Source organism: Entelurus aequoreus, linkage group LG22 (genome assembly GCF_033978785.1).
Source record: "Entelurus aequoreus isolate RoL-2023_Sb linkage group LG22, RoL_Eaeq_v1.1, whole genome shotgun sequence".
Classification (NCBI taxonomy): domain Eukaryota; kingdom Metazoa; phylum Chordata; class Actinopteri; order Syngnathiformes; family Syngnathidae; genus Entelurus; species Entelurus aequoreus.
In genome coordinates this window covers 3562304-3578745 of record NC_084752.1, presented here as the reverse complement: position 1 = coordinate 3578745, position 16442 = coordinate 3562304, and the positions used below count along the sequence as shown (strand labels likewise).

The window sequence follows — 16442 nt, the reverse complement described above, 5'->3', positions numbered from 1 at the left end:
AACATGGATTATATTATGCTAATACTAGACTATATAATATATATGCTACTAAGAATTAAAAATATGAATGTAAATTAGAGATTGACCAATATGTTTTTTTCCAGGGCCAATCCCGATTATTAGAATATTTGGAGCTAATATTCATTTGCGGTAAAAGTTAACTAAACTTTTACAAATTTTGTGTGGTTTTTGTCTTTTGTTTGCAATCACATTCTTCATTATAATCAATAAAGTTGGATTTGATTTACGTTTGACAAAACATTTTACTAGATTTTTCAAATACATTTTTAATGAAGATGAAATGTTTAGTGTTTCTCTTATACTTTTTCTAATTAAGGCATCACATTCGATGGTTTATCATATAGTGCAGCTGTGTATGAGGTGTGTTGTGAATACTGCATACTGCACTACAAATGAATATACTCTTATTAAATTACTACATATAAAATAAATTATGATAATGAACACTTTTTTAAAACGTATAAACTGTTATTGCACAAATAAGGGTCACCATTTAGTTTTAACACCCAAAAAATGTTTTACTCTTGCAAAGTGCTGCTGTCGGCATTATATTTGTCATGTCATTGTAATATTTTAGTTTAGTATGCAGTATAATTAATCAGTTTTAATCGTCTATGCTGCGTTAACATAAAATATATATAAGTATTTACTACATAGAATTTAACACATTTTAAAGTATTTTTACGAGTATTCTAATATGAATATTTTAACAAAGAATATGTTTCTATATAATACAGTATTTTTAACTATGTATTTATGTTAAAACATTTAATTATTTTATCAGTATTATATCTGTAATTATATGTATTAAATTATTTTAAGTACATGTCTGAAATGAATTTGTTAAAAAAAGAGAACCCTAAATGACAAAAGGCACAGAATTGATTAAACACCCATATATACAGTATAAGAAAAAAACGTAAGCTGGCTCCCAATTACTGCTGTGCTTATGACTTGCGTGTGTGTTTGCAGGCTAGAGAGGAGCAGTGTCCAGGACGAGCTGGAGGCCGTGCGGGCCCGAGCCAATGCGGTCCAGCTGAAACAGGACGAGGAACTTGCTCAGGCGGTCACTGAAATCACCTTGCTGAATCACACGCTGCGAGGAGTCACCAACCAGTTACATGGCGCCCTAGAGGTAAAGTCTTGGCTCTCGTTTACGGCGCATTCTTCCGACATCTTAACCCTGATTCTTGATCAATGCACATTTTCTTTCAGAAACCAGATGCAAAGAATCCCCAAGCGGCTCCAAAAGTGGAGCGTCACCCATCCTCTTCCTTTGTGGACTGCGTCATGGTTGCATTAACTACAGAGAAGGACGCAGCGCCACTGACCACAACGCCTGTCAAAGCTGGTACTTGCATATTTAGCTAATTTGTTACCTACAAGCAAATCCAAAGAGGTAGAATAAGGCTATTGTTTTGTTTGCTTATTACTCGGAGCATAAAGGCACTATCGTTAATTGGGAGTTGAATTTGCTCAACAGTTTTTCCTCAAGGGAGATAATTGAAATAAGAATAATGACATTCCTAGCTGTATAAAGAGAAATTGTGTACTAAATATCAAAAAGGAAATATTGTGTGCCCACCAGTGACAAACAAATATATGCCTGGGAGGTTAGTCTCTTTACATAGAAACCAAATGCAGCTGACTTTGCATTGTGTGCTCCGCTCAACTGAACAGCCAGGACTTAGACCTGATCATCACATTTCCTGTCCTATGGTTATCATCACACCTGCTACCATTTATTAATGTAATCTGCAAATATTGTTTTGGAAAGCATTCTTTTATATTTTATTCCACAACTGATTTATTAATTGTCAGATTATATTTTACCTTTAAATTCATATTTTAACTGGAAATAATTATATACCGCATACTATATTTATATATATATATATGTGTGTGTGTGTGTGTGTGTGTGTGTGTGTGTGTGTGTGTGTGTGTGTGTGTGTGTGTGTGTGTGTGTGTGTGTGTGTGTGTGTGTGTGTGTGTGTGTGTGTGTGTGTGTGTGTGTGTGTGTATATATATATATACACAGTATATACACACACACATATACACATTATATATATGTCACATGTTGATATATATATGTATATATATATATGTCTTAATTAGATTATCCAAAAAATAGTGCTCGATACCGTGGTAGAGCGTAATATGTATGTGTGGGGAAAAAAATCGCAAGACTATTTCATCTCTACAGGCCTGTTTCATGAGGGGTTTACCTCAATCCTCAGGATTGAGGTAAACCCCTCATGGAACAGGCCTGTAGAGATGAAATAGTCTTGTGATTGTTTTCCCCACACATACATATGTATATATATATATATACATATATATATATATATATATATATATATATATATATATATATGTATGTATATATATACACACACACACACATTATATACACACTTTATATATATATATATATATATATATATATATATATATATATATATATATATATATATATATATATATATATATATATATATATGTATATGTATATATATATATATATATATATATATATATATATATATATATATGGGCTGCAACAACTAATCGATTAAAATCGATTATTAAAATAGTTGCCGATTAATTTAGTCATCGATTCGTTGGATCTATGCTATGCGCATGCGCAGAGGTTTTTTATTATTTTTTTTAATAAATTTTTTAAAATAAACCTTTATTTATAAACTGCAACATTTACAAACAGCTGAGAAACAATAATCAAAATAAGTATGGTGCCAGTATGCTGTTTTTCCCCCCGATAAAATACTGGATAGGATAGAAATGTAGTATGTCTCTTTTATCCGATTATTAATCGATTAATCGAAGTAATAATCGACAGATTAATCGATTATCAAATTAATCGTTAGTTGCAGCCCTAATATATATATATATATTTATAAAAAATTAGGGGTGTAACGGTACGTGTATTTGTATTGAACCGGTTAGGTTCGGAGGTGTACCGAACGAGTTTCCACACCAACATATTAAGTAGCCGCCTAAGCTAAAGTCTTAACAAGATGCTCCGCTTCCTTCTGCCTGCCTCTGTCAGTACTCTACACAGCACCCAGCATTGTATTAAAAGGATAAAGCCATTGTTTACAAATTTGGTAAATAAATAACCAAAACATTTATATTTTGTTGTTTTCTTACTGTACCGAAAATGAACCGAACCGTGACCTCTAAACCGAGGTACGTACCGAACCGAAATGTTTGTGTACCGTTACACCCCTTATCTATCTATCTAGCAACAAGCATCGGATCTCCATTTTGAGCTTCATGGCAAAGGCTATGAATACTTGTATACATATGAATTCATTTATTTATTTTTTTGATAAATTTGCAAATATATAAAAAAACAAAAACGTTTTCACACTGTCATTATGGGGTATTGTGTGTAGAATTTTGAGGACAAAAATACATGTATTTCATTTTTGGAATAAAGGTGTAACATAACAAAATGTAGAAAAAGTGAAGCACTGTGAATACTTTACAGATGCATTGTACTAATACAGTAGATTTTAAACTGAGAAAATGATTTGCCTCCTCAGTTGCTGCAGACTCGCCTGAGTCACCGAGTCAAGCCATATTCAGCGGGAAGAGCGCCTTCACCCGTGTTGGCGTCACACCGAAAAAAAAGGAGGAGTTTGAGCCAGAGGAGGAGGAGCAACAGAGCAGTGCATTGGAGCTGCTGGCCCACCTGAGCAACACAATCACAGAACTGGTCTCCACCCTGGAGACAGTGCAGCAGCACAAAGATGCTCGGGTGGAGGAACTGCAACGCAGCGTGTAAGTGATGTGTAGTCATACTGTGGACAGCCAATAATTAACACTGTATATGCTTTTAATGCTTTACTCTAAGGCTGAAATGACGCGTCGACATAGTCGATGTCATCGGTTACGTAAATACGTCGACGCCGTTTTTGTGCGTCGACGCGTCGCATATTTACGTCACACTACCGTCATGGCGAAGCGCAAAGCAGACGATCAAAGCAGACGATGCGAGCGGTGCGAGCGAGGGGGGAAAATCACGCCAAAAGTCGTCAAAAGTGTGGAAGTATTTCAATACACAGCCTAATAATGTTGTTGTATGAACGCTGTGTCGAGCGTAAATGGCCTATCATAGCAGCACAACGGCTATGAACGAACATTTGAAAAGAAAACCATCAACTAGTCAATCATTTTTGCACATTTTAAAGCAAAATAAGCAATACTTTTACTTTTGAAATGCTTATACTATTGCAGAATATTAAGATTTGCACTGGATGTTGACTTTTATATTTGCACATTAAAAAGCAAATAAGCTACTTTTAATTTTGTTAAAGGTTAAAAGTTTTAAATGTTTACATTGTTACAGAATATTTAGTCATGTTGTTGTCAATGTTGACTGAGTGGCCATACTTCTTTTTTTTTTGTAAATAAAAGCCATGCCTTTTGAAAAAACTGGCCTACATTTATTTTTTCATCTTCATTTTGAATAAAAAAATAATTGGTAAAAGGAAAAATAATCTATAGATTAATCGGGGAAAAAAATCTATAGATTAACCGATTAATCGAAAAAATAATCTATAGATTAATCGATGGAAAAATAATCGTTAGCTGCAGCCTTACTTTACTCTCACAGTCCACAACAATGGCAACCCAACTAATAGCAGAGCTGTATTGAAAAAGTACTTCTTCTTCCAGTTCCAGTCTGGAGATGGCGCTACATTTCGCTAACAGCCAGCACGAGTCCAAGTTGTTTGATCTGAAGCACAATCTGAACCGCGTGACCACTCTGATGGAGAAAGGCAAACACGCTCTGCAGCAAAAAGCTCAGGTCAGAACTCTTCCCGCAAAGAATCAACCGCAAAAAGTCTGAAAGCTCTCCTAAATGTGTTTTCCTCTCCTCCCAGGATGAGAAGATGGTGATCAAATTGATTGCAGACGTCAACGAGGCCCAGGAGCTTGTGACCAAACAAAAGAACGATTATAATGTTAGATCATTTCTCAAATAACACCTCAGAAATACTCGGCAGGACGAGTTCATGTTTTGCTTTTCTTCAACAGGATTTACGGAAGGAGGCGGCGGAGCTGCGTCGCTCTCTGAAGGAGACGCAAACGGAGGCTCAATTCCTGCGAGCCGAGCTGGCAAGAGCAGGACATCAGACGGACGGCGATGCTCTTTTTATGGACGAGAAGCTCAAGTTGTTGAAAGAGGTATGACTAATTCTACTTATCCTCGCCATGAAAGTGCTTCCATTTCAACCCAGATATTCAACTAAATTGTTTTGAAGGCCACGTTTCCTTCTCCCTTCATTATTAGTCTTATTTTGTATATTCTGGAGAACCAGTAAACATTTGATTTTGGTCTATTTATTTTGTCAGAGTCTTCTGCGGTTTTAAGAACCTGCCAAAATATCAGTGTTTTGAACTGAACTCGCCAGTTGAACAGCCCAAATGATGACAATAAAAGACCTACAATGGAGCCTTGAGGAACACCACTAGTATAACTAAATAATACGAACAGAAAACTACTGACTCTCACATTACGGAAAAGATTTGTAAGTTTGGACCCCAGTGTTGTATGTTTGCCAGCAAGGTTAAAATGTCAAAGCAAGGATCTGCCAATGTGTTTACAGTGGTCCAAAGTTCTCAGACAGGAGCACTCTGTTTTTAGGAATTTGCTGCAAAAATGTCTGTCTCCCAAGTTTTGAACTGAACTGAACTTGGGGGGCCAGAAGGGTGTCATACCCGTGTCAGATTTGGCCCTCGGCCACCCGTTGAATAACACTGCTGTAGAGTTCTAGTGGAGAAAAAAATGCAGTTAATGGACACCCTTAAAATGCCCTAACATGTCTTTGACATTGTGCCTCTTAGCTGGCGAAAGAATAACTGTTTAAAATCAAACCAAATACAGTTTTTAGGGTTACACAAAAAATACAGTAAAAAAAATCTGTAAATTAACTAGGAAAAAAAATTTCATTTGTTAATTTTTGTAATATAAAATGTCATGAGAATAAAACCATTATTTTTATACATAAATACTGAACTGTTATTTTTATGCTCTTAACATAAAAATGTCTTTATATAAATGTGATTATTCTGCTTATTGTTGTAATATTTTCATTTTATTGTAATAATGATGACATTTTTGTTTTTGGTGTAGTTAGGTGGTATTTTTGTACCATTATGAAAGATACATGACAAGATTGTTTTGTTTTTAGAAATAGCCAGTAATTTTTATTTTATGTCCTATTAGTGCTGAAAGAGTATTTTGTAAAAACATTTTTGTGTGTGTGTGTGTGTGTGTGTGTGTGTGTGTGTGTGTGTGTGTGTGTGTGTGTGTGTGTGTGTGTGTGTGTGTGTGTGTGTGTGTGTGTGTGTGTGTGTGTGTGTGTGTATATATATATATATATATATATATATATATATATATATATAAGCTACATAATTCAATCATTGAAATACAAATTATTTAAAGAGAAATAATTGATAAAATCACAGTAATCACCCTTTTAATTAATTAAAATATAATGGGGGAAAAATGTGTTGAACTCATTTATTTATCGTTTATTTCATGACTCATTCAGTGTGTTTTCAAATCAAGTTATTGAAATAACGCCAAAATAAATGTATTTGACATTTGTAAGGAATATTTAATACTGAATATATATGTATTGTATGTGTACATGTATATTCAATGTAATTCTGATATATCTGTTTGTGTATTTATATACTGTGTATGTGTGCACATATGAGTGCTTGTGTGTATGTATGTGTGTGTATATATATATATATATACATATATATATATATATATATACACCCACCCGCACACAAACGTGTGTGCATATATACATATAGGATTAATACAGGTTTAATTATTGACATAATTTTTATTCCACTATTGATTATATGACATCATTAGTCCTTAAAGTGGAAAGTAACCTGCTTATTTCAATGCCTTATCTTTACTTCATCAGGTGGACAGACTGAAGACGGCACTTCAGGAAGCAGATAAGGCCCGAGGTAAACTGCTAGAAAGGGCCAAGCGACACGTAAGTGGACAACACTCGCACACATGCGCTCGCACACACACACTCACACACACACACACACACGCACACACTATTTGGCATTTTTGTCGCAAAAATCGCGTGATCTCCGTCGTGTTGCGCAAAGCCGTAAGACGTCTAGTGCTCATTTTGTCGTCACCTGGCTGCAGCAAATGATCCACCAGATGAACCAGCTGAAGAGCGAGAAGGAGCTCCACATGTTGAACAACATGATCAATAAAGTGCGAGAGGTGAGCGCCGTTCGTCTCGTTGCAAAGCATTTCTGTTTACATCAGCTTTGATCAATTTTTTCAAAAACATGTTGGGGGAATTTCCTTGCAGATGTTGCTTTGTTTGCCCGACGTTATGAAGAACTCTGAGCACCTCCAGCAGATTTTAGAATATTTAGGCTGACGTGTTGTAGCTTTTGTGTTTGCTTTATGATGTCTTAAGTTGTATTATTTTTAAATCTGTTTAAATAAAATATGAATGAAAATATTAAACTTATCGTAAATCTTTCCTATAATGTGCCTCTAACTTAACTCTAAGGGATTTTTTACCTTTTTCTATCTTTATTGCAAATATTTAATACATCACCTAGTGGGGACAAGGCATTTTTTTATATTTGTTTATTTATTTTTTTCATGTGACTATTTGAATTTCTGACTTGACTAATAATCACTAACAAAAAATCCATTAACTTAATAATAGAACTAACAAATTGTGCCTTACACAATTCAAAAAATATATCTATTTAGGCTTCCTCATTTTTGTAAAGCTTTGTATCAATCATATTTTACTTTTGTCGCCGTTTTAAAAATAAACATTTAGTGATGTTTTATAGAGTGTGAATGTAAAATGTGACTATCGACAATATTAGTGTTATTACTAATTTAAGGTTCATTATTGGAGAATTGCAGCATTAAGGAACAATCTTGCAAAACTAAAAAGTGGCAAGCATGCATCTCATTAACAAATGTATAGCCAGAAGATAAGAGAATGTACTACTAATGAACATGCTAAATGCTAAAACCACATATACTGTATCTGTTATGCCATTTTGCAATAAATATTTTCTGATCAATGTGTCGTGTAACAAAGTTGTCATCATTCAACTGTAGCGTTGGCACTTACGCTAACATGTTTGTAATAAATGAAAATGTTTGTGTTATCTGTAGTTGCTGCACAATATATGATGATGTTGCAGCAATACATTATGCATTTTGGACTAGGGGGGTACCAAATGTTTAATTTTGGAAAATGATGGCTGCTTCAAAGCATGGCCAAAGAAGCAGCAAGTAACATGAACATGTTTTAAAGCTAAGTTGAAATGTCAATGAGGTTTCTAATCTCTCATGATACGTTTAGATCAGTATCTAATTTATTGTTTTGTTTTATACAAAGCATGAGGCTTGTTTCCACCAGGGGGTGCTACGGTGCAGCAGCTTTAGAAAAACAAAGTAAAAACATTCAAACCTGGTCAGCTCACTTCAGTTTCAAATTGTCTCACAACTTGGAGTGTACAAAATACAGAAAAACTATTATTTTAAATGCTAAATTGCGTTAAAATAATAATAATAATAATTGGGATTTATATAGCGCTTTTCTAAGTACCCAAAGTCGATAGAAGTGTTCATGTAGTGAGAAAACGTTGAGTTGGGTGGAATATAATTTAAAAAAATATATAAGACCAAGCAATGAAACAAGTGTTTCACAGCCTTATTTTAAATGCATCTTGTAGTATCTACAGTATTATTAATGTGACCGATACACCTAGCTAATGTATCCACCTTGCTCCATCATTTTTTATTTTATTTAGTTTTTATACACTACCGTTCAAAAGTTTGGGGTCACATTGAAATGTCCTTATTTTTCAATGAAGATAACTTTAAACTAGTCTTAACTTTAAAGAAATACACTCTATACATTGCTAATGTGCTAAATGACAATTCTAGCTGCAAATGTCTGCTTTTTGGTGCAATATCTACATAGGTGTATAGAGGCCCATTTCCAGCAACTATCACTCCAGTGTTCTAATGGTACAATGTGTTTGCTCATTGGCTCAGAAGGCTAATTGATGATTAGAAAAGCCTTGTGCAATCATGTTCACACATCGGAAAACACTTTAGCTCGTTACAGAAGCTACAAAACTGACCTTCCTTTGAGCAGATTGAGTTTCTGGAGCATCACATTTGTGGGGTCAATTAAACGCTCAAAATGGCCAGAAAAAGAGAACTTTCATCTGAAACTCGACAGTCTATTCTTGTTCTTAGAAATGAAGGCTATTCCACTAAATTGTTTGGGTGACCCCAAACTTTTGAACGGTAGTGTAAAAAAAAGAAGTGAAAATATGTAATCCAGTGTATATTTTTTTAAAATGTCCACTGCAGAAGAAGCTGGTTCTCAGGAAGATCTGACTGTAGTCTGCTGTAATGGTCATGAAGCTTTTATTTTCAACATAAAATCCTGACAAGCTTTTTTTCTCCCAAATTTGTATTCTAGGGAGTGTGAGATTTTAATCTTAAACATAGGGACAAGCAGTTGGAAATGGAGGGATGGTATCTCTTTTTAGGACAAATATTTTGAGCCATATCTGTCACCATGACTTTTTTTTCCATCCCCTGAGAGTGTCATCAAGTGTTTTGCGCTAATAAAGTGGTTTCTTTCGAGTCTCATCTTGCCTGTAGACGTTCACCGGATTGAGATGGCGCTGGGCTTTGCGGGCCGAACTATCGCGTTACAAGCCATTGTAGCGCTGAGCAGATTACCTTTTAAGTGTCTAAGACGTCGGCTACAGATTCTACTGCGACGCAGCCGAGCTGAAGCGATTCAAACACAAGATGAACAACATTGTTGATGTTGTTAGTTAACATGAAGTATTTGCTCGTGACCACTAAACAAACCCTGAAATTAATCGTGGTAAAGAACATCCTATAGAGCAGTGGTTCTTAACCTTGTTGGAGGTACCGAACCCCACCAGTTTCATATGCGTATTGACCGAACCCTTTAGCGAAAAATAAAATGTTTTTTTTTTCCAAATTCAAGACAAAGTTATAAGTTTTTGGTAACATTTTAGTATGGGGAACATATTCTAAGTAACAAAGACTTAATTTAGAGTTTTTTGGACACTAGGGGAACATATTCTAAGTAACAAAGACTTAATTTAGAGTTTTTTGGACACTAGGGGAACATATTCTAAGTAACAAAGACTGAATTTAGAGTTATTTGGTTAGGGTTAGGGCCAGGGTTTGAGGGTTAGGGTTATAATAAGGCCATGCCGAATAAGGCATTAATAAGTACTTAATAATGACTAGTTAAGAGCAAATATGTTACCAATTTGCATGTTAATAAGCAACTAATTAATGGTGAATATGTTCCCCATGCTAAAGTGTTACCATGTTTTTTTTACTGGTGCACAAAATGAACCGTGCATGAACATCACCTTGTTCAAACAACAAAACCAACACAGTGCATAAACTCATAACAAATTACACACCTGCAAATTTTATTTACACGATGAGTCGGATGTGTTTTGACCTCCGCCGAACCCCTAGGGTTCGATCGAACCCAGGTTAAGAACCAATGCTATAGAGTAGTGGTTCTCAAATGGGGGTACGCGTACCCCTGGGTGTACTTGAAGGTATGCCAAGGGGTACGTGAGATTTTTTTTAAATGTCTGTCAAAAAGAACAGTGAAAAGAAATGCAACAATGCAATATTCAGTGTTGACAGCTAGATTTTTTTGTAGACATGTTCCATAAATATTGATGTTAAAGATTTCATTTTTTGTGAAGAAATGTTTAGAATGAAGTTGATGAATCCAGATGGATGTCTATTACAATCCCCAAAGAGGGCACTTTAAGTTGATGATTACTTCTATGTGTAGAAATCTTTATTTATAATTGAATCACTTTTTCAACACGTTTTTAGTTATTTTTATATCTTTTTTCCAAATAGTTCAAGAAAGACCACAACAAATGAGCAATATTTTGCACTGTTATACAATTTAATAAATGAGAAACTGATGACATAGTGCTGTATTTTACTTCTTTATCTCTTTTTTTCAACCAAAAATGCTTTGCTCTGATTAGGGGGTACTTGAATTAAAAAAATGTTCACAGGGGGTACATCACTGAAAAAAGGTTAAGAACCACTGCTATAGAGGGACCAGCATCCTCTGCGGTGGATGTTTGCGTTTTGCATAACTATTTGTAACTGACCAACAAAGTAGATTAAAATGAAATGTCCTACTCCTTTTCAGACCTGTTTAAAGCTCAGATTTGCTTTGTGCGAAGTAAACAAAACCAAACTACAGCTTTTTTTTTTTGATGTTGATGTTTTACCATTAAAGAAGAAAAATGCTGTTCAGTTATTTATTTCCAAACACCACACATGCTTTGTCCTTAAGCAGACTTTCTTCATACAAGACACTCCATGTAAAGCCGTTTAGCCCAATAACTTATAGAAAGTCATGAAATCAATTCAAGGAAAAAACTAAAGTACACTTTCAGAGGACTTTAAAAGCCCAAATTCCCCAAAACATTTAGTCCTCAAGAATAGATAAAAAATATATTACATACAGTAATTGTGTGCGTTTAGTCTCAAGTGTCTTATTATGGCTATCATATAGCAGACACGAACCTGTCCATGTTCCCAGGGTAGGGGGGATGTCGCAGGTAACCCCCTGCGTTGGCGATAGGAGCCCCAGTGCTGTTGTACTGGGAGAAAGAGCCCAGCTGCACGGGTGAGACCCTCCCGTAGTGGTCCGCCGTCTCTGAAGAGGGCAGGCGTCCTGCGGTGCCATACATGCCGTTGTGGGCTTGTCCGTAAGGTCCCTGGGGTGCGTGGTGGTGTTGGTGTTGGTGGACGCTGGGGTGCCCGGAGTAGGCAAACCCGGGGTGTGCGTTGGACCGGGGCGGTGCTGAGCCTCCGCAAGGTTGGCTTTGAAAACCCGGAGGTCCCAGACTGCAGGGGCTGGATCCGCTCGGGTGCCCCTCTGGCGTGAAGCTCCGGCCGGGTTGCTGCATCACCTCCGGGCCTCCTTGTCCAATTAGGTTGTTGATGCTGAACATCCGAGTCTGACCGGGTCCAAAGCCGGGCGGAGATGAAGCCGGGTAGTAGCTAGACGTGAGCTGCTGCCCGTATGATGGACTCACGGTCATGTTGGGGTAAACCGAGTTGGAATACGGCGCCGATCTGGCAATCTGGACCGGCGTGAACACGGGGCTCTCGTGCACGTACGACGTGTAGGTGCTCAGGTCACATCGCTTGAACCTCTTCCTGCGCCTCAGGAAACTTCCGCTTTCAAACATGTCCTCGGCGTTGGGGTCCAAGGCCCAGTAGTTGCCCTTCCCCGGGCGCCCCGGCTCTCGAGGTATCTTGATGAAGCAGTCGTTGAGAGTCAAATTGTGGCGGATGGAGTTCTGCCATTTCCTGGAGTTGTCTCTGTAGAAGGGGAAGCGCTCTGTGATGAACTTGTAGATGCCGCCCAATGTCAGCTTGCGGTCCGGGGAGTTGGCTATGGCCATGGAGATGAGTGCGATGTAGCTGTAAGGGGGCTTCCCACGCTGCAGGGGTCTTTTCCTCCTCCGACCTTTGGGCTGCTCATCTGTTTGCAGCGCGCCCTCCGCCGCAGAGGACGTGTCCACCGGGGAGTCTTTCTCTTCTTTGACCACAGGCATTGTTGTGGCCTAATAATAAAAAGACAAACTCCAGTTGCTGCTCTCGAACGCCGTCAAATGTTACTTGGGACAGAATCCAAACACCAAACTCACGGTATCGGGAGTCCAAATCCTCGCATTCAATTCAGTCTTGTGGAGGCGGCGACGAGCTCGTCCTCCATGCGTGGGGTTTAAGGTGTGTTTGAGAGTGAGTCACTGCGCTTACCTAGAAAGATTACCTGAGGGGCCACGCCCCCCTTCAAGCATCACATGCCCCTGGCAGCATACCTCTTTGCTGCTATTGTTTCCCCTGCATGCTCGCCACTGGTACAATTTCTATATCAACAAACAATACATATCATCTTGAAATAATATGCTCTGAATGAATCATTTAATTTTTTAAAGGGAATTTCTAAAGAAGACCTAACTTGGAAGCACGCCCACTTGCAACTGTCCTGCCTTATCTCTTGCAAGATCTTTTTTTCTTTTCTTTTTTTTTTTTTTTTAGACCTGCCCAAACATATTTCCTCTACATAGTCAAGTGCTCACCTCCTCGAGTTAACCACTGGGAATTCACACGATATTCGAATTGAGAAAAAGATAAACAAGCTATTTTAAGCCAGACATGTTAATATTTTGCTAGTCACAAACACTAAATATTGTTTTCAAAAATCTTTGTCATTTTGCTAATTAAAGGCCTACTGAAAGCCACTACTACTGACCACGCAGTCTGATAGTTTATATATCAATGATGAAATCTTAACATTGCAACACATGCCAATACGGCCGGGTTAACTTATAAAGTGACATTTTAAAATTCCCGATAAACTACCGGTTGGAAACGTCTATGTATGATGCGTATGCGCGTGATGTCACGATGGCAACGGAAGTATTCGTACCCAATGTGTCACCATACAAACTGCTCTGTTTTCATCGAACAATTCCACAGTATTCTGGACATCTGTGTTAGTGAATCTTTTGCAATTTGTTTAATGAACAATGGAGACTGCAAAGAAGAAAGTTGTAGGTGGGATCGGTGTATTAGCGGCTGGCTGTAGCAACACAACAAGGAGTACTTACTTGGATAGCAGACGCCTAGCCGATGCTAACCGCCAACCGCATCTGTGATCGGGTGAAGTCCTTCGTCGCGCCGTCGATCGCTGTAACGCAGGTGAGCACGGGTGTTGATGAGCAGATGAGGGCTGGCTGGCGTAGGTGGAGCGCTAATGTTTTTATCATAGCTCTGTGAGGTCCGGTTGCTAAGTTAGCTTCAGCGTCGTTAGCAACAGCATTGTTAAGCTTTGCCAGGCTGAGAATTATTAACCGTGTAGTTACATGTACATGGTTTAATAGTATTGTTGATCTTCTGTCTATCCTTCCAGTCAGGGATTTATTTATTTTGTTTCTATCTTCATTTGAACCAGATGCTATCACGTTAGCTCAGTAGCTAAAGAGCTTCGCCGATGTATTGTCGTAGAGATAAAAGTCACTTTAAATGTCCATTTCGCGTTCTCGACTCATTTTCAAGAGGATATAGTATCCGAGGTGGTTTAAAATACAAATCCGTGATCCACAATAGAAAAAGGAGAGAGTGTGGAATCCAATGAGCCAGCTTGTACCTAAGTTACGGTCAGAGCGAAAAAAGATACACCCTGCACCGCCTCTCTAGTTCTTCACTCTCACGTTCCTCATCCACGAATCTTTCATCCTCGCTCAAATTAATGGGGTAATCGTCGCTTTCTCGGTCCGAATCTCTCTCGCTCCATTGTAAACAACGGGGAATTGTGAGGAATCCTTCCTCCTGTGACGTCACGCTACTTCCGGTATAGGCAAGGCTTTTTTTTTTATCAGCGACCAAAAGTTGCGAACTTTATCGTCGTTGTTCTCTACTAAATCCTTTCAGCAAAAATATGGCAATATCGCGAAATGATCAAGTATGACACATAGAATGGATCTGCTATTCCCGTTTAAATAAAAAAAATTCATTTCCGAAGGCCTTTAAGTGTTTATGTACCGGTACATAAGTCATAACAATGATAGTACATAAACACAACCTTGATTGTTCATGTTTTATTGTCAGCTGGTTCCACATTTTTGTCTTTTGTTATTGCCACTAAAAAATATTTGAAGTGTTTGCTTTTTTTCTTGATCTGTGCTTGTAATTTGTTTTTTCTTCACTTAAAATTAGTATGACTGTAGATTCCTAATGAAGCCTTAGTTTGACGCTCCTCTACTTTCTCCTGCTCCCGCTTGCTGCGGCAACAACAAACAAAACTCCAGACGCTCCTCTTGGTTTTGTATCGTTTACTTGTGAACTCAATCATTCAAAAACGTAAAACAATAACGACGTGCAGGGAACAAATGAATGGCAAAATGAAGTGAGTTTGTTACAGTAAAAAAGTTAGAAAAAGTAAGAGTGAGGTCATAAAACTGTGTGGCTCCGCACCTGACTGCCATTACCCATAATACCTTGTGTCCAAAAACCAACCTACCACACAGATCCTTCCGCCATATATGCAATTTAAACAGTTACGTCATCAAATTATTTAGACAAATGTAATAATTATTCTAAGCATGCAAATAAAGTAAATAGTCCCATTTTGGCTGAATAAACATAAAGCACCTTCCATAAAAAATGTAAATGAACTCAAACAGCATTTAGGCTCCTACAATAACATATAATGTAACATTTTGTAAAATTATGAATTATTCTTTGAAACATTAGTTTACTATTGTACAATTAAAAGGTTTTGGCAGAGTTTTAGACTTTTGAAAAATAATTCTAACATGTAATTGTTGTAAAATGTTGTTTTTGAGAGCGTTTGTGTTGATCTATGCTTTTTTGCTTTTAATTTTTATGAAGTTATTCTATTGTAATCTTTTTTTATTTTTTTTTCCAATTAAAATTACAATACAATTTATATAACCCTCCATCCATCCATTTTCTACCGCTTATCCCTTTCGGGGTCGTGGGGGGGGGGGGGGGGGGGGGGGGGGCTGGAGCCTATCTCGGCTACAATCGGGCGGAAGGCGGGTTACACCCTGGACAAGTCGCCACCTCATCACAGGGCCAACACAGATAGACAGACAACATTCACACTCACATTCACTCACTAGGGCCAATTTAGTGTTGCCAATCAACCTATCAATTTATATAACATTTTGTGAAATTTTTATTCATTCTTTAAAATATGATGAGGTACTTTTGCACAACTACAAGGATTTTTGAATTTCAAACATGAAAAGTAAAAATTATGAAAGTTGATGTTTCACACGCAAAATAAAATTTTCATTGTAAATCCAGACAACTTTCTCATATAATAAGCATTTTTTTCTTTAAAATGTAATTTTTAGTAAAGGTAAAATCATGATTTCTTTAAAATGTTTAATGATGGGTTTTTTATTGTAAAATTACAGTTTAATTAACTGAAAATTAAAATCTTATTTGCTAAAATTATGCAATTTTCAACAAATTTTCTAGGAATTTGTTTAATGAAATCATGTTCAAAAATAACTATTTTTAGTATATTATTATTTACTCGGTCAATGGTCAACAAAATAAACAAACAATGAGGTGGCGACTTGTCCAGGGTGTACCCCGCCTTCGCCCGAATGCAGCTGAGATAGGCTCCAGCACCCCTCCCCCCGACCCCAAAAGGGACAAGCGGTAGAAAATGGATGGATGGATGAATGTACAGCTGTTTGTT

General features: G+C 37.2%; 2 protein-coding genes across 3 annotated transcripts in view; one reads left to right on the top strand and one right to left on the bottom strand.

Moving 5' to 3' along the window:
• The window catches only part of spag5 (sperm associated antigen 5), a 46663-nt gene extending 38563 nt beyond the window's left edge, over positions 1–8100 (top strand). The window contains exons 16-24 of one of the 2 annotated variants that reach the window (XM_062032940.1): positions 994–1156; positions 1237–1372; positions 3591–3828; positions 4726–4858; positions 4935–5015; positions 5089–5238; positions 7005–7079; positions 7247–7327; positions 7419–8100. In XM_062032940.1, the coding sequence (XP_061888924.1) occupies positions 994–1156; positions 1237–1372; positions 3591–3828; positions 4726–4858; positions 4935–5015; positions 5089–5238; positions 7005–7079; positions 7247–7327; positions 7419–7490 (1129 nt within the window). In that variant the 3' untranslated portion in view covers positions 7491–8100. The remainder of the gene's footprint in view (positions 1–993; positions 1157–1236; positions 1373–3590; positions 3829–4725; positions 4859–4934; positions 5016–5088; positions 5239–7004; positions 7080–7246; positions 7328–7418) is intronic. The other variant, XM_062032939.1, reaches the window with a different exon arrangement.
• Positions 8101–11072: 2972 nt separating this feature from the next.
• On the bottom strand, positions 11073–13081 carry foxe1 (forkhead box E1). The gene is made up of 2 exons (XM_062032405.1): positions 12850–13081; positions 11073–12765 (listed from the first exon to the last, which is right to left on the bottom strand). Exon 2 carries the CDS (start codon positions 12754–12756, stop codon positions 11698–11700), a length of 1059 nt encoding a protein of 352 aa, XP_061888389.1. The 5' UTR covers positions 12757–12765; positions 12850–13081; the 3' UTR covers positions 11073–11697.
• Positions 13082–16442: the final 3361 nt, after the last annotated feature.